We start from the raw sequence: 23,224 nt of genomic DNA, 5'->3' as shown, positions 1-23,224 counted from the left end.
ATCTTGTTTGGAAATATTTAATAAGTATTGTAGTCATAGGTTTTTAAGCACTGTTTTCTCCCATGCCTTAATTATGTTTTGTTTATATTAAATTTGTAGAATTTACTGGGTTGTTTTAAAAATACATAAAACATAGTACCAGCTGGGTATAGTGGCACACACCTTTGATCCCAGCAATTGAGAAACAGAAGCAGGCAGATCTCTGTGAGATCAAGGCCAGCCTGGTCTACGTAGTGAGTTACAAGACAGTCAGAGGTGCACGGTGAGACCCTGTCTCCAAACTCACAAACAAACAAGTAGATAAGTGTTTATTCCTTACTTATGAGTGTTTAAAGAAAAACAGTATTAACTGCTTATACTCCCAGACACATTGTTTTATTATTAGATATTACATCTGTAGACTCTTGTCTGAAGTATCATTACCTCATTTGAAGGTTTTATTTTCCTCTCTTTAGTCATTTTGTTAAAATAGGTGATAAATTCCTCAGTTGTGAAATTATTATCTATATAAAGATTAGTAATCCTCTAAGAGTTTATGCTTACTATCCAGAAAAATAGCCAAATTCAAAGGAGTAGCTGATCTAGCCTTGTGAGCATCCTTAGTGTAAGTCAAGTAATGAGTCAAGTGAGGAGAGTGAAGTCAGGGGCTCAAACAGTTTTGGTTCCAGCCCAGATACAACTTCTGTTTCAGGGAAAGAACTTTTCTAAGCCTTAAGAAGTTACTAGAGTGTAACTGAAAGATGGTGAGGCCAATTCCCTTTTGTATTCTGTGCACCATAACAATGTTTTTTGTAAATGAGGTAAACTCCCATAAAAATTGAAAAATGCCTAGTATTCTCCCTAAATAAAGTATGCTGTAATTTGCTCAAAAGTATTCTTTGTTTTTTTTCTTTTCTGTTTGTTATAGTTTGTTTGTTGGTTGGCTGGTTTGTGGTCTTCTGCCGTACCTCTGTCTGTCCTAGAAACTGTCATCTTCTGCCTCCATATCTAGAAGTTCCTTTTACTTTGTCTGTGAGAGAAGCTGTTTGTAATACTGAAAGCCATGGAGTTTCCCCTAGATATAACTTCTTTTTTTTTTTAATTTTATTTTTCTTTTTAGTTACATTTTGTTAACTCTGTGTCCCAGCTGTATCCCGCTCCCTCATTCCCTCCCCAACCCCACACTCCCTCCCTGGTCTCCTCCCTGCCCCTTTCCAAGTCCCCTGATAGGGGAGGACCTCCTCCCCTTTCATCTGACCCTGTTTTATCAGGTATCTTCAGGGCTGGCTGCAAAGTCCTCCTCTGTGGCCTAACAGACTGCTCCTCCCCTGGGGGGGGGGGGGTGTCAAACAGCCTGCCCTTGAGATCCTGTTAGAAATAGACCGTGTTCCCCTTACTTTGGAAAACTACTTGGTTACTGAGCTACCACAGGCCACATCCGAGCAGAAGTTCGGTTCTTAGTTGCATGTTAATAACTTTTTCCTATCTACACCATGAAACCTAACGGAGACATTAGAAGAGCAGCGCAGGCCTGGCACAACATGCAGAGGGTTCAGTCTTCATTGGCCAGGCAATTAAAGGGATCTAAAGTTAATTTTATGTCTGTTCTACTTGTTTTGATAATTATATATGGATTAACACAGATTTTACCCTCTTTTGAAAACACACTTGAGGTAATCTAGGTAATCTATAAATATCAACATCAACAGTAACTTGTCAGTTTCTTCAGTGTAGAAAGGGATACTAAAACTTTTCAATTAGAATATTTTGTGATGTGTGATGAGGAAACCTAAAGATATGACTTGATGAATCTCGAATTTTCCCATTTCTGTGCGTTCATTCATATTAATCTTAAATACAATTAAATATCAGTGTTATTATGAGATATTATTTTTAGAAAATATTAGTAATAGTCATCTAGATCTGTCACATTTCTACAATTGTAATTCTCACTTATGCTTCCATAGTAGATGGGAAACTATAGGAAATGATTCTGCAGATGGAAAGGATTTGCTGAAATAGGAGATGCAAAAGGGGGGGTCTCTATTAGTAGTATTCAAAGTCAAAGAAAATCTGCAATGATGGTGGGAATTCTGAGACTTGAATACTGTCAACTCCTTAGCATCAGTTTCTGTGTGTAACCCTTAACATCCTTAAGGGTTAACACTTCCTGAGCATCAGTTTCTGTGTAGAACAGTCAGAGTCACAGTGATCCCTGATCAGCATCAGCATCACCTGAGACTTGGTATGGACACTCTCATATTAGAGCTCTATATTCTCAATCAGAAACAAATACTAAGCAGCCTGTGTCAACAGGGTCTGCAGTGATTCTGCCTCACCCCACAGCTGGAGGGGCTGTCTGAAATAGATGCATCTCTACTACCTCCTCACTCCATACCCGTGCGGGCATTGAACTCATCTAACGTCATACTGAATTTTTTTCTAATGTATCAGAGCCATATTTCAAAGAATACATATGGCTGGGTTCTATCTAAAATATCACTTACAAAACGAACATTAGGGACCTCTCACTGTGTAGTGGATGCTTTTCTGCTCAGATTTTGTAGCCTAGCTGATTAATCCTTAGTAGGCAGACGTTAGGATGATCATTCTTCAGGCAGGCAAGACTGATGTTCATAGCATCCCCTGCTTAGGTGATAGCAGAGCCAGGATTCCTGTATGAGCATTCTCTCTCAACACTTTTACACGAAATAGCTCTACAGACAAAATATTAATCTGCCTAATGTAACAATATTTTCCTTTCCCATTTCTTCTTTTACTTGCAACATGTACCTGCAAGGCAACTACTTAAAATGCAATACTGAGCAATGTAAATACTATTGCAGGGATTGAGACAGAAAATGAGCATAGGAAATGAAAAATGTTACTCTGACAAAACAAGTCACCTGTCTTCCAGTTACTTACTTTATTGTCTCACGTTACCGGAAATGCCTTTTGAGTGCAGGAGTGTTGAATTCTTTTTGACTGGTATAGTGATCACACAGTAGGTCTCAAAGCCCTTTTCACTGATGATGTGCAGAGATATAGAAGAATTCCTTTTTTCCTGACATTCCTAGATCTGTGGCAGAGTCTTCGCCCCTTTGGATGCAGAACTCAGGCTCCTTTTCATAGTACAGTTGTTCTCATTCAGCTTCAGTCTGTAGAGCAGGCACCTGTCTGTGCAAAACTATGTCCTTTTCATATGAAGCATCCTGTTTTTCATGGGCTAGGATTGGACTTTTACTGTGACTTATAAATATTTTAATTTAGAACTAAAGTTTACTTGGCATTTATATTGAATTATATTTACTAGTCTTTATGTCTTAATTTCAACAGCATCACTGCAAAACTTGAAAGAGCTTTAGAAAAAGTTGCTCCTCTTCTTCGTGAAATTTTTGTAGACTTTGCCCCATTCCTATCTCGTACACTTCTGGGCAGTCATGGACAAGAGCTATTGATAGAAGGTATGATTTCTCTATATATTCTACATATTTTACTTTCATGCAATGTACCTATTAATCATGGCATATCTTGTGCATTTAAAAAGACATATATTGCCAAAAGAATTTAAAGATACCATAGCTGCAGATTCTCATGAGACTTTGTGTGTATGCTTTCTCTTCACTCATTTTTAAAATGCCACTTTGCAAAGTCAGCATCAATGACAGAGATCCAAAGGAGAAACTTAGGTCTTAGAATGGGCAGCAGTGGCTCTTCAGTCCCAGTCTTATTAGTGACAAGGTACATTCTTTCACTGGGACAGCATTTGTTAAGCTTGGTCTCTTCACAATTCTCTGCTGTTCTGAGAGCCATGATTTTTTTTTTCAAATGACTTTTCTTATCCATATGATGTTTGTAATGTAAAAAGCTGTAACGAGGAAGTCAGTAAAAATGTTGATAAATACTGGGCACGTGATTGAGCTATTGTCTCCTCATCAACAGCTAAATAATGAGTGATGAAGAGTTCATTAGTATACCTGTAGTAGGAGAGGAACATTGAAAAGTACAGCTACATGAAGCTTTATTTCATTTAATAGTTTCAGTTTCTGACTGTTTCTGAGCTTCAGAAAAGGAAGATCAGCATCAAGGTGACCCTGCAACCTTTCAGCCCCTGGTTGAGTACTTGTGGCTTCTACTTTCAGCTTACAGGAGAAGCAAGGGCATTTTCCTTTGTTTGCTCTGGCATTGTTGCTCTGCTTCTGCACAGTGTTTCTATGAAACAAAATGGTGATAGAAAATGTCAGCCCATGCAACGCACTAAATTTGTCTTCTATTTATTTCCACTGTTTACTCTATGGCCTTTGGGACTTGCTGAGTTACTATAAGATGAAATATTTCGATGACAATTAAATAGCATAATGCATATAAAATTTCCAAACAAGGTGGTAGTGTAAGAGAACAGGAAAATATCATTGCCTTTTGACTGGAGCATCCTTGATTAGAAAGTACCCAGAGAGAGAAAAACTTCTTCGTTTTCACCCTCAGTGATGGACAAGCTGTCACAAATGTGAGAAGAGTGGAAACGTCATTGTTGCTGTCAAAGTGAAGTAGGAAATGTTGCAGGAATCAGGACTCTGAGCATCTCACTAAAAGCTCTCCCTTCCCTTAATGAAATTCATGCTCTTACAAACTTGAAAACTTCACCTTGTCCACAGATTGTGCTTGTTTAAGCACATTGTTTGAGATGTGTGTGATCCATTGAACAATATGTGTCTCACGGATGCAGTGACGCACCTGTCATGAGCACTATGATGGAAGGACCAGATGTGCCTCTCAGGGAGCAAACAGTCTAGTGGGCAGAACATATGATTTAGAGCATATACAAGGTAGAGTACAGTGTGCCAAATGGCTCAATGACCAAAATACCGTTCTGGTGGGATCAGAAGCAGGTGTGTTTCTAGGCTTACTCCTGCTTCTGCTAGAGCCTTTTCTCATCTTCACAGATTTTTGAAGTTAGTGTCTCTTGCTTCTGTGTACTTCCCATGACACCCAATCCTCTGTTATGAATTCCAGAAAGAATTTGAGTCAGATGCCCCATTAGATAGTATATATCACTAACCAGATACCTCAGATACCCCAAATTCACTTTCAAAACTTAGTAACTTTCTCTCAGATAGATTTTCTTACAGCATTACTCAATTGCTTTGTCACTAATATCACTACTAATGTAAAACTTTGAAAAAATATAATTGTTTTTTAAATTGTTTCCCTTCTACTTGATATTTACAGTAATTTTAGTAAGAAATGTTTCTTTCTGAAAATATTAATTTGAAGCCTAGTTCTTCAAACAATACTGCAAATACTGTATCAAAATATTTGAAAATTTGCTAAGATGGTATGAATGTTGTGACAGTTAAAAGTAGAGGTGTTAACACCTGTAAGTTCCAAGGGGGCTAATGCTTGTTGGTGGATTGTTTCTCACTTTCTTAATTCTTTTGATTTCATTGGAGTATATTCTCCTGAGGAACAAGAAAGCTGGTAATTTATACTTTCATATTTTTATAACATAATGTTTTACTTTAGAATTTTAATAAGTATTATTGAAACATATCTAAATGTTTTCTCATATTTTTCTCTGTTCCTATGTACCTTTTTCCAAAGTTTAAAAAATCAGAAATGTAGGTTGAAGATAAAGTAAAGGAGTAAAGTTAGCAATATATGCTATGTGATGGGCCCTATGTTGTTATTAAAATGTAGCCATAAATTTTACATAAGGTATCAAGGAGCCAGAGCATCTGTAAAACTAGAAAATTAAAAGTTATAAGGCTCACATATGGGATTCGATCTCATTGAGTGTGCCTTAAGTCAAATCAGATATTGGTTGCCAATCATCAAAATAGGGGATAAGTTTGATCAACTGAGAGAATAGCATCCGAATAACAAAAACACATAAGCAGATATGTGAGGACTCAAACTTCTTCCTAATCAATTACATATTTGTACACCTGCCTAGCTGCCTAACATTTTGCCCAGTGTAACATCTGCAAACTTAAGCGCTTAGGCCTGGTATAGTTTCTGGGATCTTTTCCCTTCTACCATCCTTTGGAAAGTATCATTATTAAAATGAATATAGACTTTTTTAAAGGCTCACATTACTGTGTCTTTAATGAAAATCTTTGACAATTTGAGGTTCTAAAGAACTATTCCTGGTTAATATTTTAACTACTATAACAGGTAAAAATACTCACGTGTGTAGCATTTTTCCAGAATTTTCCATGGCCAAACACCTGGATTTTGTTTTATACCTTTTTCATCGGAAAATGACAGGCAAGAGAAATGGCTTGGTGAACTCTTAAGTATCCGTCAAATATTCTTATTTGAACTGGAACACTGTGAGCAGTAAGCCTATGTTGAAGTCAATGATGTAATGTGAGTATTCTAGTATAAAGTATTTTAGAGCTGAAATACTGCCACAAGTTAGAAATTACACATTCATTTATTTTCTGATTTAATGTAGTTTTATCCTGTAGTTTTTCTGTAGTCAAAATTATAAATGTAGAGCTCTTAAATTATATTTAATAATCAAGTATTTCCTTGCTAATAGAATAAAATGGCATTTCTTTACAACAGAATGATAGCAAATGATAGATCTTTAAATTTTGAATTTTGTTTTCTAAATGTCATTACATGGGAAAGTGAAATGTTGATAACCTTAAGCCATTTTCCTACAAATGGCCTGTCCATTCCATGGATGTAGGAATTATTGTTCTATAACAGAATGAAGTTCAGCCAGAATTTGGTTATTACTTTCTTGATTCATCTAGTCGCCTTCCTCTTGATGTAGACAGCTGGTAAGCATGTAAGCAAGTCATATATCATATATCTTTGTTTTTATTTTCTCTTTTGTATGTAGAACTGTTTTTCTTTTGCACAGGGTTACTTTTCTTTTATATAGACCTCTTTTCCTTTTATATAAAGTTCTCTTCACAGAGAACTTTTTACGCAGAGTCGTCTTCCTTTCCTTGCATCTCCTCAAAGTTATATTCATCCTTTGACCCCCCATGGCAGAGTCTATACATAACATTAAGGCACTATCTTCAGTGATTCTGTGGGACTTTATATTCTACTAATAGAATTATTTTCATTTATTAATGACAGGTATCTTAATACTCGTGTTGCCATTGTCTCACTTGATTTTATTGATAATTAATATCCAGCATTTCCCCATTTTATTTGTAAGAACACTGCTTTTACTTCTGATGGTTTCTGGTAGAGGCAAAGTTGGAAAATACACGGAGATAGGTATAATTCTGTGTTCTTTAGGAAGAATCCCCAGTGTTGATCTGCTGTTGATACCCATGAGCTTTTTAATTCATTCTAGATTTTTCTAGAACTTTCTATAGAAGTTCATGTTGTTTCCTGTTCTCGCTTGTTTTTCATTTGGGGATCAAACCCAGGGTCCTAGGTATGCCAGGTGAGTCCTATAGCACTGAGCTCATCTCCAGCGGCCACACTCGTACTTACACTTTCATCTTTTCATTTTTCTTCGGCATGATATGATAGTCCTCTACCTTGAGAAAGAATATTGTCAGACTGCTGTGAAGAAGCTAGGGACATTACACAATCAACACATCATCTCCTCAGCCATTGATTATTTCTGTTTGAAATATTGCTTACCATGAGTGAATTTTGTGACTTTTGGCTATATCATATTTGTATGTCTGATACAAGTAAACTTGGATTTATGTAACTGAAGCCAATTTCGTGTTTTAAGAGAAGAAAATTACTTTTATAATAAAATGTATTTGAGTTATATTTTGGTTCTATGTTTTATGTTTAGTTTTCTTCTTATACATGTAGTTGCTCAAATTTTCTCTACAGAAGTCAATCACTGCTACTTTCAATTGTATTCTTTACATGCAAGCTGAAACAGCATTCATTTTCATATCTATCACTATATTCAGGTTTTGTTAAACATATTACATGATTCCAGAGCAAGCATTAATGCTATTTTTATTTTGCCTTTGGTGAAAGACGGTAGTTATATAAAGCTTTCTTAGGTTTCTTTTAAAATGTAATTCTTTATGAACTACTGCGTAAAAGTCACTAAGATTAAGTATAGATCTATGTCCAAAATCCACAGTGAAAATGACAGGAACATATTGAGGGATCAAAATTGTTAGATCTGGCTTGCTGCAGCAATGGAAACTCCATGCCAATAAAACCACATAGCTTTTGTCCAAAATCTGAGGAGATAGAGAGATGGCTTAGTGTGTCCACACAAGCATGAGAAACAGACTTTGCATCCCCAGGTTCTGTATAAATGCCAAGTGGGTGTGGAATCCTGCTTGTGAACGCTGGGAGGCAGGGAACTCCAGGAGCAAGCTGGCTAGCTGGACTAGCCCTGTGGTGAGCTCTGGGTTCAGCTGCCACTCTGCTTCACAGTCATTTGTCTTCAGCTCCCACAGTTTACCTCCAGTGACAGCTTGGACTCTAGTCCTTGGGGACACTTTTTCCTTGTCTCTACCCATGGCCTACCCTATAGTGAGGGCCACTTAGCAAATCCAATTTTCATTAAATTCACCTACACCTGAACAGCTACAACTCAGTGACCTTGGAGGATCCAGTTTTAAAATAAAAACTTAAGTTAGCATATGATTATATTTGTAATAAAAATCCATATCATTGTTGATTGCTAGCTTAGCAGTAGCTGTTATTAAAACATTAAAATGTTTCCAATGAATAAAGGGGAAAATAACCAAGGAAGATTCCTTATGTCATCCTCGGACGCATGTGTACCCACACAAGCAACACACGCACACACGCACATACACACATACATATGTGCACTTTTTATGTATGTGGCATGCATACTTATACACAACATAAACACATAAATGCAGTAAGTAAATGATGAATAACAATAAAATTTTGAAGGAGAGAGAGAGAACTAGGTTAGCATTTAGATTTAAAGATGTAGACTCCACTGTGAATTGCATTCTGATTGTTACAGGGTGGATTCATTTTGAACATTTTTTATTTTGGAGGCTTTATAAGTAATACAGAACCGGACTATCATTCCCAGGGTTGGGAAAGGAGAGAAAGGGAGAGGCCTTGGAGAGTGAGGAAGGGAGAGAGGGAGAGAGTAGGAGAGAAGAAGGAAGGAGAGCAGAGGAAAGGGGGATGTTTAAAGGGTTGTTTGTGTGTATGTCTTTGTAGTGTTCATTTCAGAGCCTTGTTCCGTTGTGGTACAAAATAACCGTGAGAAACCACTGTTCAGATTTCTTAGTAGATAGTGAGACTCTTAGCCAAACTTTTTCATAGTGCAGGGAATCTTCTGAAAGAAGGGGGAGATAGAAAGACCTGGATCTCCACAGGAGCTCCACAAGGAGAGCAACAGAACCAAAAAATCTGGTCAAAGGGGTCTTTTCTGAGACTGATAATCCAACCAAGGGCCATGCATGGAGATAACCTAGAACCCCTGCACAGATATAGCCCATGGCAGCTCAGTGTCCAAGTGTGCATCCTAGTAAGGGGAACAGGAACTGTCTGACATGAACTCAGTGGCTGGCTCTTTGATCACTTCCCTATCGGGGTGGGGGGGGGTGAGGGGGTCAGCCTTACCAGGCCACAGAGGAAGACAATGCATCCATGCTTGATGAAACTTATAGGCTAGGGTCAGTTGGAAGGGGAGGAGGACCTCCTCTAGCAGTAGACTGGGGAGGAACATGAGAGGAGAAGAGGGAGGGAAGGCAGTATTTGGAGGGGATGAGGGAGAGGGCTACAGCTGGGATACAAAGTGAATAAATTGTAATAAATTTAAAAATAAATTTAAAAAATTCAAAAAAGTAGCATTATTTGTATTTACTTGAGAACTTGAGAAGAAGTATTCAAGGTAACATAATTTCTATGAGGATTTTGATGAAACTCTCTTTTGTTTCCAAGGACAGGAAGGAATGTAGTCTGGCTTTAGGTAGTGTGGAAATAAGACAAGAAAGTCAGTAATGAAGACCTTATTTTTTTTCATTCAAAACAACTTCATAGTCTCTGGTTTCTGCATCTCTGTCTTCTTACTAAACTATGACATAGTAATGAAAATGGGGCCCATCACAGCCCTGAGTCTAAGTTTTCTGTTAATGAGAATGTCTTTCCTCATTTGACTGGCGTCACAGAATCTGAATGGCTCAGCTTAGACTCTGATTTTGCTCTTTTTGGTTTAGTTACTTATTTTTATTAAAATCAACTGGAGTCTGGAGAAGAGGAGTATAACAAAAGTTGTAGGATATACAAAGCTGATGTTTTTAAAGAGCTGCACATACATTGAAAGATTTTGAAAGAAATACATTGTAGGAAGTCTAATTTGCATTCAATCAATACATGTTAATTAAAATTTAGTACTTAAGTCCTTTATAGTTCCCAGGTATAGCATTCTTAAAAATGTGATATCATGAAGTTTCCACCTCCTCCAAAAGAGAATGTCACTAGATTGTTGTTAGAAGAATGAGCCTTGCCAAGAAGGTACAGGTAATCTACAGCACTATGGCCATAGTGAAAAAAAAAAATACTGTATCTGTTTGTATTTTTATCTTATAAAAAAAGCTATATGTTAAAATGTATTAAAATCTTTTTCCCCTTGGGTGTGACATGAAGAAGTTCCAGATATGAGACAGAGAAGTTGATCTTGGGAATCAGCCTCCCATTTCTCTACCACCCGACTCACTGAGGCAGGCCTCTCAGCCAGACTCAGAGTCACCATCTGTCTAGTTTCTCTAGGCAGTTTGCTTTGAACAACTTCCTATCTCTGTCTTTTCAGCACTGAGGTTAGGCCGACATACCCACCCAGCATGGGGTGGGTTCTGGGGCTCAGAAGTACAGTCTTGTTGCTTTCAGGACAAGCACTTTCACCACTGAGCCATCTTCCTAGAACTAAAATGGTTTTGAAAATTAGCACTTTTTTCATTTTAAATTGCCATAATCGAAATAACAAATTCAAGTAGATTCCAACTGGGAACATATTATGTTTTTAATATTATTAATAAAAAATACCTGGAGAAGATAAAAGCTATAGCTATAAAGTAACAAATGGGCTATAAAATAACAAATGGACTGCCTGAATCATCCAGGCAGCTGCAGAACAGGGTGGAATCAGTACATGGAGCAGGGCTAGGCAGCAAGTGAGCCCTTAAGGAATTGAGTTTACAGATCCACAGTGGAAGACTCTGAAGATCAACTTGAAAATATCGGTTAAAAGCAGAGAGCACTTAGGTGCTCTACAGCGAATACTCCAAGGATGTTGTGGTATGGTCAGACATGACTAGAGCTATCCATTCCCCATAGAAATTAACCACAGTTCTCTGGAAGAATGGGGGCCCATACTGAGGAGAAACTTCTGTGAAGAGAAGTTACACTGAGGAACAGAAGGGCAAACGTAAAGAATAACTTTTAAAGAAATATCACACTTTTTAAACAACTACATACATGGTAGTTTTGTGCTACTCTGACAAATAACCCATGTTTAAACAGCTTTAAAAGAGCAGGTGGTTATTGTTTTGTTGTTTCATTCTTGCTGTTTTGTTTTGTTGCTCATGGTTTAGTATTTTATTCTATAGACATTTGGTCACATTGCCTTTGTGCCTGTGGCAGGGCAGCACACCATAGTGGGAATTACATGCAGAGAAGCTTCTTACCTCATGTGGAAGAAGGAAGTGAAGACAAAGATATGTAGGGAAATGGTACCATGGCCTATCAAAAATTTCTTTCACTAGATACCAAATACTAACGATTTGATCACTTCCCTATAATGCCAAAGGCTGGGTGACAGCTTTAAACCTCTGGCCATTTGGAGGGCACAGAAGATCCATACTGCAGTAACAGTAAACCAGCAAGGCAGTATCTGAAAAGCCGGAGATAGAGGGGAAAGCTTATGTAAAAAAAAAAAATCTGAAATTTAAGAAAATCTGTATCACATAAAGATAAATGATATTAGTTTTATGTTTTAGAGTAAAAATGATAAGAGTGAGAAGGAAATCACCCATCAGAAATATGTTTAAATGAGCTAAAAGAATTTAGAAAAGGTTGAAAAAAGATGAAAGAGCTATTTAAATCAGAATTTGGCAATTATAACTCTGGAGAAAGAAAAAATTTGAGAAATCCTAATCCATAGACTCAGATATACATGTGTAGAGAGTACAACTAAGTCTTTAATCTGAATATGGCAAAGAAAAACATCAAGTAGTTACTCTGTCCCTCTTTTGTAACAGAAGATTGTATCAGGCGTCTTTCTGTTTATGAAATATATCATCTCCTAAATTTTGCAGTTATAGAACCTTGGAATAGTATTTTACATTCTCAAAAGAATTAAGAGATCTAAGCAAGACTTTTAAAGTCACAAAGAATGCGAAACAAGTTGACAGTCAGACAGGCAAAAACCTATTTCAAACTAAGACTGAGTGAATAAACGACAAGGATGCCTGCATAACCCAGATGTTGGATTGCACCATGGGAGTTCAATCATCAGAATTTCTATGGTCCAGATGACTCAGTTTTTTTTTTCTCAAAATAAATCCACAAGTGGAAAAAAAGTGGAGTCTATAATTTGAGATTTAAAAGACATGTCAAAAATAATTAGTAAAATTAACTTATTTTTACATGTAACTATGTAATTTAGTGGTGAAGTTATAAAGAGAAGGAAGATGATTATCATAAAAGGAAAGTGGTTTAGTATAAAGAGGGAGAAGGTTTTAATTAAGATAACACACATGGGGATCTTTAGAATATTTGGCAAAAGTCAAGTTTCTTTAGCTATGCAATGGTTATGAAATCATTTGCTTCATACATGCATATTAACCTATTTTTGATGAAGCTGCCTTAAAATTTACAATTACGATCTTTCTGGTGCTGTGAATTGTTTGAGGCCTGGAATGTGCAAATACCCCTCTGCCACTGAACTCTACACTCATCTCACAGCGAAGTATTTTTAATATTCTCTGTGGTGAAAGGTATAAAATAAGCTTTCAGTAACATTTAGGACCTAATTAATTGTGAAGGAGATCATCTTTCTGGAAGGGAAACTTATCAAGAAGTTATTTCAGTTAATGTTAAACTACCCATTTTAGAAATACTTCATTTAAGCATATAAAATTATTGTGATAGTTTAACAAGCCATATTTTAAATTCTGAGGCTGAATAAGGAAGTGAAAATACCAAGATAATTATGAAACTAAAACTCATGTTTGAATTAAAACACAGATCCCGGCATCACAATAACTATTGTAGTAGAACCTCACCAACATGTGGTCGCAGTATGTGACAGTGACAGAAAATGCAGTAGACGCATCTGAGAAAACAGAAGGGTAATTAGATCCTTTCCTCATTAAGTACATAAAAACACTAGCAAGAAATTCTAGAAACACAACTTCAGATATTTAGATGATGGAAATGTTTGCCCTTCAACTATGAGACATAGTTCCTGAATTAGACATGAAGGATCAAGAGGGAGCATTAGATGCTGCATACAAAAATTGATCACTTCAGTCCTATATACCTTTCTTAATTGATACAGAAAAATCTTTGATAAATTTTGATACTCTTTATAAAAATACTCAGAAGAAAGTTAGATAACAAAGAAAACTATCAACATAAGTAAGGCCTCACAAAATGCCCAGAACCACATTCCTAAGCAATAGGGACAATGCTGAATGCTTTTTCTGTGCATTCTCATGCATTAGAGTGATCTCCCTTCTGTCTGATATACAATGAAGTGTTCATCAAAGTCTGTGCAAGATAGAAATTTACATGTCTATTGCACAGGAAGAAAGAAAACCTATCTCTGTTCTCATAGAATACCTGTGTAGAATACCACTTAGAAGTAATGGATGACAGAGGGCCTCTGAAAGACTCTACCCAGCAGTGTATCAAAGCAGATGCTGAGACTCATAACCAAACTTTGGGCAGAGTGCCGAGAATCTTATGAAAGAAGGGGGAGATAGTAAGACCTGGAGAGGACAGGAGCGCCACAAGGAGAACAACAGTAACGAAATATCTGGGCACAGGGGTCTTTTCTCAGACTTATACTCCAAACCAAAGACCATTCATTAATATTACCTAGAACCCCTGCTCAGATGTAGGCCATACCAGCTCAGTATCCAAGTCAGTTTCCTAGGAATGGAAAAAGGGACTGTCTCTGACATGAAACTGAGTGGCTTTGACCACCTCCCCCTGAGGGGGGAGGAACCTTACCAGGACACAGAGGACAATGCTATCAGTCCTGGTGAGACCTGATAAGCTAGGGTCAGATGGAAGGGGAGGAGGACTTCCCCTATCAGTGGACTTGGAGAGGGGCAGGGGAGGAACTGAGGGAGGGAGGGTAGGATTGGGAGGGAATGAGGGAAGGGGCTACAGCTGGAATACAAAGTGAATAATCTGTAATTAATATAAAAATAAATTTTTAAAAAGTAATGGATGAACTTAGTCAACTTGCAGGACACAAAATTAACAGCCCCACAGATCATCAGTCTTTTTATGCCTTAACACTGAGCAGTTTGCAAAAGAAACCAAACATAGTTGCAATTACAACAGCATTTAGAAGAATGGATTGTTTAGACCTAAATGCAAACGATATGGAAAGTTTTGCTGAAACAGAAGACATTCTAAATGCTCCTGAATTTGTAGAGCTGATAGTAGAATGTCAGTACTACCCTGGTGATCTTTGGGTAGTATTTTTCAGTACTATCACAATTCTTGTCAAAAAAAATCACAATGAGGAATGTGTAAAAATTGGAAACATGATCTATTAAAAAATTCATATGCAATCTCAAGGGGCTAAGAATTTTTTTTAAGTGGGAAAAGTTGTATGATTGAAGCAGCTTAGTGATTTAAAAACTACGTTGCTGCATTAATCAAAACAAGTGTTGACTGGAGTAGGTAATCAGACAGTAACACTATGAGCTTTTCTGTTAAGCTTTTGTGTTCTAGATTTTGGAGAACTCAGCCACCTTTCAGTCTCAGACTCTTGACTGCTAGGATGGCAGGGATGAACGATTATGCATGGTTGCTTTTAAGATGAATTCTAAATGGCTCGCCCTAAGGTATTTTTTTTTTTCTCATGATATGGGGAGTGAACTTGCCTTCCTCCTAGAGCCACTGGAATACTTGACAGAATCTGTGAATCTAAAAGTTGTATGCATTGAACAGCAGCCCTTAGATAACTGTAAGCCCTAGGAGTGGGTAGGAGTTATTGAATGTGCTCTGTGATTTTTGTCACACCTTTTCTGGAGGCATATTCTGGATTGGGGTACAGGGAAGATGTTCTCAGGTGATTCTTAGCAACCTTGCTGAGTTGAGATAATGATTAGAATTAAGGAAGCTATAGCAAGTTTTGAGGGCAAGGAAGCTAGCTTTCACTCTAGAAAGGTGTGTAGCACCTTGATTCTTCCAAGTTGTGAATATATAGGTACAATATCCACAGTGCTGGGTAAAATTCACCCAAATGCCTTCTATAGCAAAACTTAGGAACCCATTCTAATCTAGATTCACTCCCAAACAACAAAACCAACCTTCATTAATGTAATCTGTAGGATTAAATTGTTTCACCTACAATTTAATTGTGAAAACACGACAGCTCAACACGTATCAAGGAATATAGCAAAAACACAAGCATTCGTGAGTGTAATATTCACAATGCCTTTATCCAAACAAAATTGTTAGATATGAGATGAAGTAGCAGTGAAACTTGTCACATTCTAGTCAGGGATTTTGTTAGAAAAAACAGAAAGGGGTATTTAAAGGAAAAGAGAAATTATTAGTGTCAGAAAAAAGAAACTATATAGTAAAGGGAGAAATAAAAATGTGAGAACTCGAAAATAAAACATGAAATGTGAATTAATATGATGTGTATGGCAGCCTTTTTACTCTAAGAACATACAAGTGTTCTTAAAAATAATAGACTTCTATAGATGAAACAGAAGAAAAATATCTAAGAGAACAGAACCATAGGAACTGGTGAGCTGAATCAGTCTAATGTATGTGAACCTGCAGTGCAAGAGAAAGAATACCAGGCATGGGTCATGGAGGAAGGAGGATCAGGAAATCAAGGTCATTCTCAGCTACATAGTATGTATCAGACTTGCCTGAGAGCCTGTCACAAAAAAAAGAAAGGATATTATGTATTTTACAGTATGTTTGTCTGGCCCAGGGACAGGAGAGAATGGAGAGAAAAGGAGAAAGGAAGAGGTAGAATAATAGTCAAATGGTTTGAAACTACAAATCATCAGACTTATGAAAATCAACCAACCACCAGCTGTATCAAGACTAAGTAACATTAGAACACCACAGAACCATAAAAACAACAAAACAAACGAACAAAAAAGCAGACATTCAAAGCCCTTGTTAAAGAGGAACTCTCAAAATAACTCACTGATGGAAAGCAGGCACCAATTCGTTTAAAAATGACTTGAACAGAATGCTTAGCTGATGATGGCTGAGGCCCAAAAGCACCTGGAAAGGTCAGCATCATTAGCATGGAGGTGCATGTAACAGTCACTCATCACTACAAACACGTGGAAGTTGTTAAAGCATGGCCCGTAGCAAGAACTGGAGAAAGGAAAGTAATACCGAAAGAGTCATCTACGGCTTTCACAGGGGTTTTGAGGATGCAAAATGAACCCAGAGGAAAACAATTTAGGTGGCATTTTGAGTTAAACAAACACTTGCTGTATAATCCAGTAATCTCATTTTTAGGTATTTTCCCAAGGGAAATGAAATATTCTCTTCATGCAAAGTCATGTAAGGGCATGTTCATAGCAGTTGTGATTATGATAATAGCTAGAAAAATCAGAATGTTTTAACCCTATTTGGATGAATTTGGAGAATCACATAATCACGAGAAGAAATTCTTTTTATTCATATATTTTATGTTCTCAAAAAACAAACAGAAACCAAAAGAAAAATTCAAGTCAGTGATAGAAAACAGATTAGTGCTTTCCAGGGTCTATCAACGAAAGAGACCTCACTTTGTGAGACTTCATGGGTGGGAAAAACTATTCTGTGCCCTGATAATGATGACATCGCATAAGTTAATATGCATTTTAAGTTTCACATTATAAAAATATAATACTTGTATAATGAAAACTGAAAGTCGTTGTTGGAAGAAATGAAAATCTAAGTAAGACTTAAAATAACTAAAAAAATTTGCTGCTGTTATAGCATCAGTACTACAAGTAACCCAAAATTCATTGCTATCATCATGAAAATCTCAGTGTTTTATGTGGAAATAGAAAAGTCAGTTATAAAATTTTATTGAATTCTCCACCAGCAGTGGTGGCACATGCCACCCAGCATTTGAGATCCAGAAGCGAGTAAATCTGTGTTGGAGGCCAGCCTGGCCTACAGAGTGAACTCCCGGACAGCCAGGACTACACAAAGGAACCCTGTCTCAAAGCCAAAATTCATGGATTTTCTCAAAAATAAGCAAAATAGGATAATAATGCCATATGCAAAAACTGATATGCTATAGGACAGTAATAACAGGGCTCTGAAGTACCACTTTAACTGACACATTGAGTGTTCAGATAAAAACGCATAAGACATTTCCATATATGCAGCCCTCTGGACCAAAGGGACATGACACACACACACACGTGGAGGGCAGAGGAAAGAGCAATAGCACATTTGTGTAGTGGGTGCAGAATATGCATACTCCACAGTGTGAGGAACATAATCCAGGCTAGATCATAGTAGACCAGAAAACAAGTCTTAACAAATATAAAACAAATATGAAAAGGCTCAGAAGATCACTTATGACTGCAATGTATAAAATAAGAGGAATTTTACAAACACTGAAACTCAACAATGTTCTTCTGACAACCAGAACATCCATGAAGGACATGAGGAAATTTTACATTTACTTGAGAGGACAAAAAGTGGAGGTTGCAATGTACGAAGACTCACTGGGCATTGCAAAGAACAGGTTTAAAGGGCAGTTTGTAGACCAAAGTAACCACATTCCAAAGGTAAGGGAGCTTGGGAAAACTGTTAAAACAAAATCTTTAAAAGCTAAACTCTCACAGAATGAAAACACAGTGTTATTAGAAGAAAATGAAATAAAGAATTAGAAACAACAGTAGATAACATGGACAAAAGTATTACTCTTGTAAGGGGCAGAACATTCACAAGAATTGAAATGTGTGAGCATGTTAACTATGTAAAATCTCATACTGAAGTAGTCGTGGGGCATTTTGTTGTTATGTAGCTGTAAAAATCTATTATCAAAGTGAGATACTTGGCTTGAGACCCAGAGGCATAGAGACCATATTGCCCAGAGACCAGTATTGCACAAATGGATGTGAATCAAGAGTGAGGTAGCTATCTTGTAGCTGATGAACTACGAGTAGGATTTCACTCTGCCTAGCAGGCATAGTCAGAAAAGCAGCAGTCTGGAACAGCTATGAGACTGCATTTTAGAAATACTTTATTTTGCTGGTGAGTTTGGACATAGCAAACTCAGCCAAGTCATAGAAACTGCCCAGTGATTCAGCCTCAGCAGAATTCTTCCAGGCTCAAGGAAAGGTCTTCTGATTCTGTATCCATGGAGGGAGAAATGGATCTAACTCAGTATCTGCATGGGAACTTGAACTTCTTGCAAGCAGCTAATCAGACAAGAGGTTACAAAGGAGCGGGGCCAGCACTGGCAGCCAGAAGCGGAAGGACTTTCTAGAGGTATTGCCAGCATCAGATTCCACCTGTGTATATAACAAGCCTCCTGAACAGACCACATCTGTGACCAGATTTCCAAAAAGAAGGTCCAGAGTCAGGATCTACTTCTGACAAACATATGACAAACAGGTGATAATGTTTTTAGATTCTATACTCTGTACTTCTTTTCTATCTTTCTTCAACTTTTTTTTTTTTTCATTTTCCTCTCCCAAAGAACATAGGCTGGTCAGATTTGTAATTACAGATTTCTGTACTGCCAGCCTCCCCTAAGCTGGGAATGGCGTACTTGATTTGATTCATGTATGTATGAGATTTGTATCCTTAATTCTCCCTTTGTAGTCAACCTTCTCTGAAGACTCTCACCCCAGCCTACTTTTTTTCTACAACTCCCACTTCTCTGTTTCCATTTCCGTTTCTTCACCTGCTGTTAACCTAGTACTAACCACTAATCTTACCATGAGTGTTCTCCTTTCTGTTCATACCCAAAATAATTAATATACTATACTAATAAGCACACTATTGTCAGTCACCCTTCGTCTAATAAATTGGTTCCATTTATAGGATGATTAAATTGTAATTGATTGACTGTACTTTCATTTGGCCACTACCTTTTGATAGTAGTATTATTTATTATTTAAATTATATAAATTGTATAAATATTATTTCCAAATAATATTATAATCACTGGGGGAAGCTAGGGATTAAGACTCATCACCATCAGTGAATGTATCAGAGAAAACAACACCAGAAGCCTATAAGAACTGAACCCTCTTGAAGAGAGCAAACACTCCTTCCAAAAGAAGGACGATTTAAAACACCTAAAATAAATACAAATTCAAACAGTGTTCTGATTCCAGAAGGGGAAGCCACAACACAGTACACAAATAGTAGAAAAATGAAGGCAATACAATTTCTTAAAAACAATATTAAGTCCATAATAAAAAGACCCCAGTCAGATTGAATTACTTGACATCCCAGAAAAAGAACTCAAAAGAGTAACTGAAACTGTATTTAAATGACTAAAGAAGACAGTTCTTAAAGTAATCTAAAAACACAGAAAATGCTAAATAAAACAAGAAAGTCAATGCAATATCTGAAATAAATCTTCAGTGACTTCTTTTTTCAATGAAAAAGGAAAATAGTTGAAAAGCAGTGTTTCAAAACAACAGCTATGTGGAAAGCTTTACCAATATACTGGATCAAGGAAAAGAACAGACTATCTGGCTTTGAAGATGAAGTGGAGGAGTTTGAACATTTTAACAAAGACAAACATTAATTAATTAATAATTTAACAATACTCTCAAGATATACAAGACCCAGTGTAAAGAAAGACCAAATCTAAGAATCATGGGGAAAATTTCTCAAGGCATAGAATATATTTTTTTCCAAAATCATAGTAGAAAATTCTCACGATTCAAAAAAGAAATGTGAGAGCACCGCTACACAGATGTAGCCCATGGCAGTTCAGGGTCCAAGTGGGTTCCATAGTAATGGGAGCAGGGACTGCCTCTGACATGAACTGATTGGCCTGTTCTTTGATCACCTTCCCCTGAGGGGGGAGCAGCCTTACCAGGCCACAGAGGAAGACAATGCAGCCACTCCTGATGAGACCTGATAGACTAAGATCAGAAGGAAGGAGAAGAGGACCTCCCTTATCAGTGGACTTGGGGAGGGGCATGCGTGGAGAAGGGAGAGGGAAGGTGAGATTGGGAGGGGAGGAGGAAGGGGTTTATGGGGGGATATAAAGTGAATAAACTGTAATTAATAAAAATTAAAAGAAAAAAAAAAAAGAAATGCAAGCCAGGTGTGATATCATATGCCTGTAATCCTAGTGCTCAGGGAAGCAGAGGCAAACAGATCTCTGGGAGTTCAAGGCTAGCCTGGTTTACAAAGTGAGTCCAGGACAGCCAAGGTTACACAAAGAAACGGTCTCAAAAAAAAAAAAAAAAAAAAAAAAAAAAAAAAAAAAAAAAAAAAAAAAGCAAAAAAGAAATACAAATCTAGGTGTAGAAGGCTTTAGAAATTAGACTGGCTGCATTGTTTCTCTGTGGCCCGGTAAGGCTGCTCCCCCATTATGGGGAGGTAATCAAAGAGCCAGCCACTGAGTTCATGTCAGAGACAGTTGCTGTTCCCATTAATAGGGAACAGAAGGCTGAGCTGCCATGGGCTATATCTGTGCAGGGATTCTAGGGGTTCTAGGTTATCTTCATGAATGGTGCTTGGTTGGAGTATCAGTCTCAGAAAAGACCCTGTGCCCAGAATTTTCCAGGTCAAACAATGCAGCCAGTCCTGATGAGACTTGATAGGATAGGGCTAGAGGAAAGGGGAAGAGAACCGACCCCTATCAGTAGACTTGGGGAGGGGCATGAGAGGAGATGAGGGTGGGATTGGTAGGGGATGAGGAAGGGGACTATAGCGGAGATACGAAGTGAATAAACTGTAATTTGTAAAAATATAAATAATTTTTTTAAAAAGTAAAAAAAAAAAAAAAAATAGACAACACCAAGTAAGAGGACCCCATTATGTTATAATGAAACTACTAAATACACAGAACAAGGAAAATATTTTGAAAACAGCAAAGGAGAAACACCAGGTCACATATAAAGGCAAGTGAATCAGAGTAAGAGCAGATTTCTCAAGAAATTTAAAAGCCATGAAGGTTTGGATAATATATTTCAGGTTCTGAAAGACAAAAACTGGGCTACCTGTCACCAGTGTAAGAAAAAGAAAAACTTTGCACCTCAAAAACGAGCTAAAGAAAGGCATTGCTACTAAGCCATCTCTATAAAATATACTGATAGAGAACTCCTTCAGACTGATGAAAAAGGCAAATACATCCATGAGGTTACACGGAGATTAACCTGCTATAATACTAGTTAAGTATGAATACTAGTTAAGCTGAATACTAGTTAAGTAGGATGAATCCAAACCCTATAAAATCAAGAAAATTACGGGAATTAATAACCATTAGTGATTAATTATGACTATGAATGGTCTTAATTCCCCAGATCAAACTAGCAGACTGAAAATTAGGGCACATCTTTTGGTTTGGTTGCTTTCAAGAAATGCATCTTCCGGGGGAGGGGTGTCTAGGGGAGGGAAAAAGAAGCTTCCTCAGAGGCGAAAGAATGGAAAGGAATCAAATAAAATGTACCTATGCAACAAGTGGTTCTCACTGCTCTGTATCTGACAAAATAGCTTCAGAATAAAACTGGTCATAAGAGTTTTTTAGCTTTTTTAAGGTCATTCCATAATTATTAAGGAAACCATCCATGAAGACGTTATAATTATAAACATGTGGACCCAACTTTATGAAATAAATAGAACTAGTAGTAAAGATACAGTTGAACCTTGATACATTCTAGTGGGTGAATTCTGAACCTCACTCTCAAATTGACAAGTCAGTCCAGCTTTAAAAATTCAGAGAAACATCATGACGTCGTAAATCAAATGGACAGAAACCTGAAGAAAACCCTCGAAACACTGCGGAATACGTATTTGTCTCAGCAACTCAAGGAACTTTCTCCAAAGGAGATTGTACGTTAAAACACAAAGTAAAGCTTGGAAATCAGGAAAGTTGAAGTAATTTCTTCTATCTGATTACAGTAGAATGCAACTAAAAAACAATGTCAAGAGAAACTGTGGAAAATACATAAACTCGTGACGGTTAAACAATACATTATTATATTATTATATTAAACAATACATTATATACTGAACAAATCAATAAGGAACAAAAATAATCCCTAAATTAAAAGAAAAACATAGCATACCAACTCCAATAGGATAAAATGAAAGTAGTCATAAGATAGAAGTATATTGCTGTGAACAACTTAATGGTACACTTTGGGGTCTTGGAGAAACAAGACGGAACCAAGCCCCAAATTCATGGACAGAAAGCAATAAATAAGATCACGGCAGAAATTGGTGACTTTGGGGGAGAAATGGAGTAAAAATAATCAAGGAAACAAAGTCAGGGCCAATGCTACCTCAGTGTAGTATTTTCTAGTTTAATCCATGTACAAATCTCATGATTTCATTGTTCTTTAGATCTGAACAGAATTCCATTGTCTGTATGTACTACATTTTCATTATGCATTTCTCAGCTGAGGGAGATTTAAGTCGTTTCCATTTCCTAGCTATTGTGAATAGAGTAGCAATAAGCATGACTGAGCAAGTATGGGTGGAATAGAATGTCAAGTTTTGGGGCCATTATCCAAGAAACAGTAATAGCTGGGCTATACGTGCAATCTCAGCCTTTTTTTTGAGAATTCTTACTGATTTTCATAATGGCTTCACCAGTTTACAGTACCACCAAAAATTGTAATTCTTGTCTTGTTTTTAGCCTTTATGACCTGGGTATGAAATCTCAAACTTGTTTTACGTTGTATTTATTTAAGTGCTAAGGATTTTGAATTCTTTTAAAGGAATTTATTTCTTAGCCATTTTTATTTCTTTTTTTGAAGATAACTTTTTTCAGATCTATGGCCCATTTCTTTTTAATTGAGTCATTTGGGTTTTCTTGTTATTGTTGTTTCCCAAAGTTTTATCTATCTATCTATCTATCTATCTATCTATCTATCTATCTATCTAT

At 37.0% G+C, this 23,224-nt stretch overlaps 1 protein-coding gene across 1 annotated transcript in view; it reads left to right on the top strand.

Annotated features, from left to right (window-relative positions):
• Nbea (neurobeachin) overlaps positions 1 to 23,224 on the top strand; it is a 509,877-nt gene that overhangs the window by 226,448 nt on the left and 260,205 nt on the right. The window contains exon 33 of the mRNA XM_055596761.1: positions 3,316 to 3,443. Coding sequence (XP_055452736.1) covers positions 3,316 to 3,443 — 128 coding nt within the window. The remainder of the gene's footprint in view (positions 1 to 3,315; positions 3,444 to 23,224) is intronic.

The sequence above is a fragment of the Psammomys obesus genome, unplaced genomic scaffold, assembly GCF_907164565.1.
Source record: "Psammomys obesus unplaced genomic scaffold, mPsaObe1.curated_primary_1811, whole genome shotgun sequence".
In the NCBI taxonomy this organism is placed as follows: domain Eukaryota; kingdom Metazoa; phylum Chordata; class Mammalia; order Rodentia; family Muridae; genus Psammomys; species Psammomys obesus.
The sequence above is the reverse complement of the archived record's forward strand: the minus strand, read 5'-3'. Positions and strand labels throughout refer to the sequence as shown.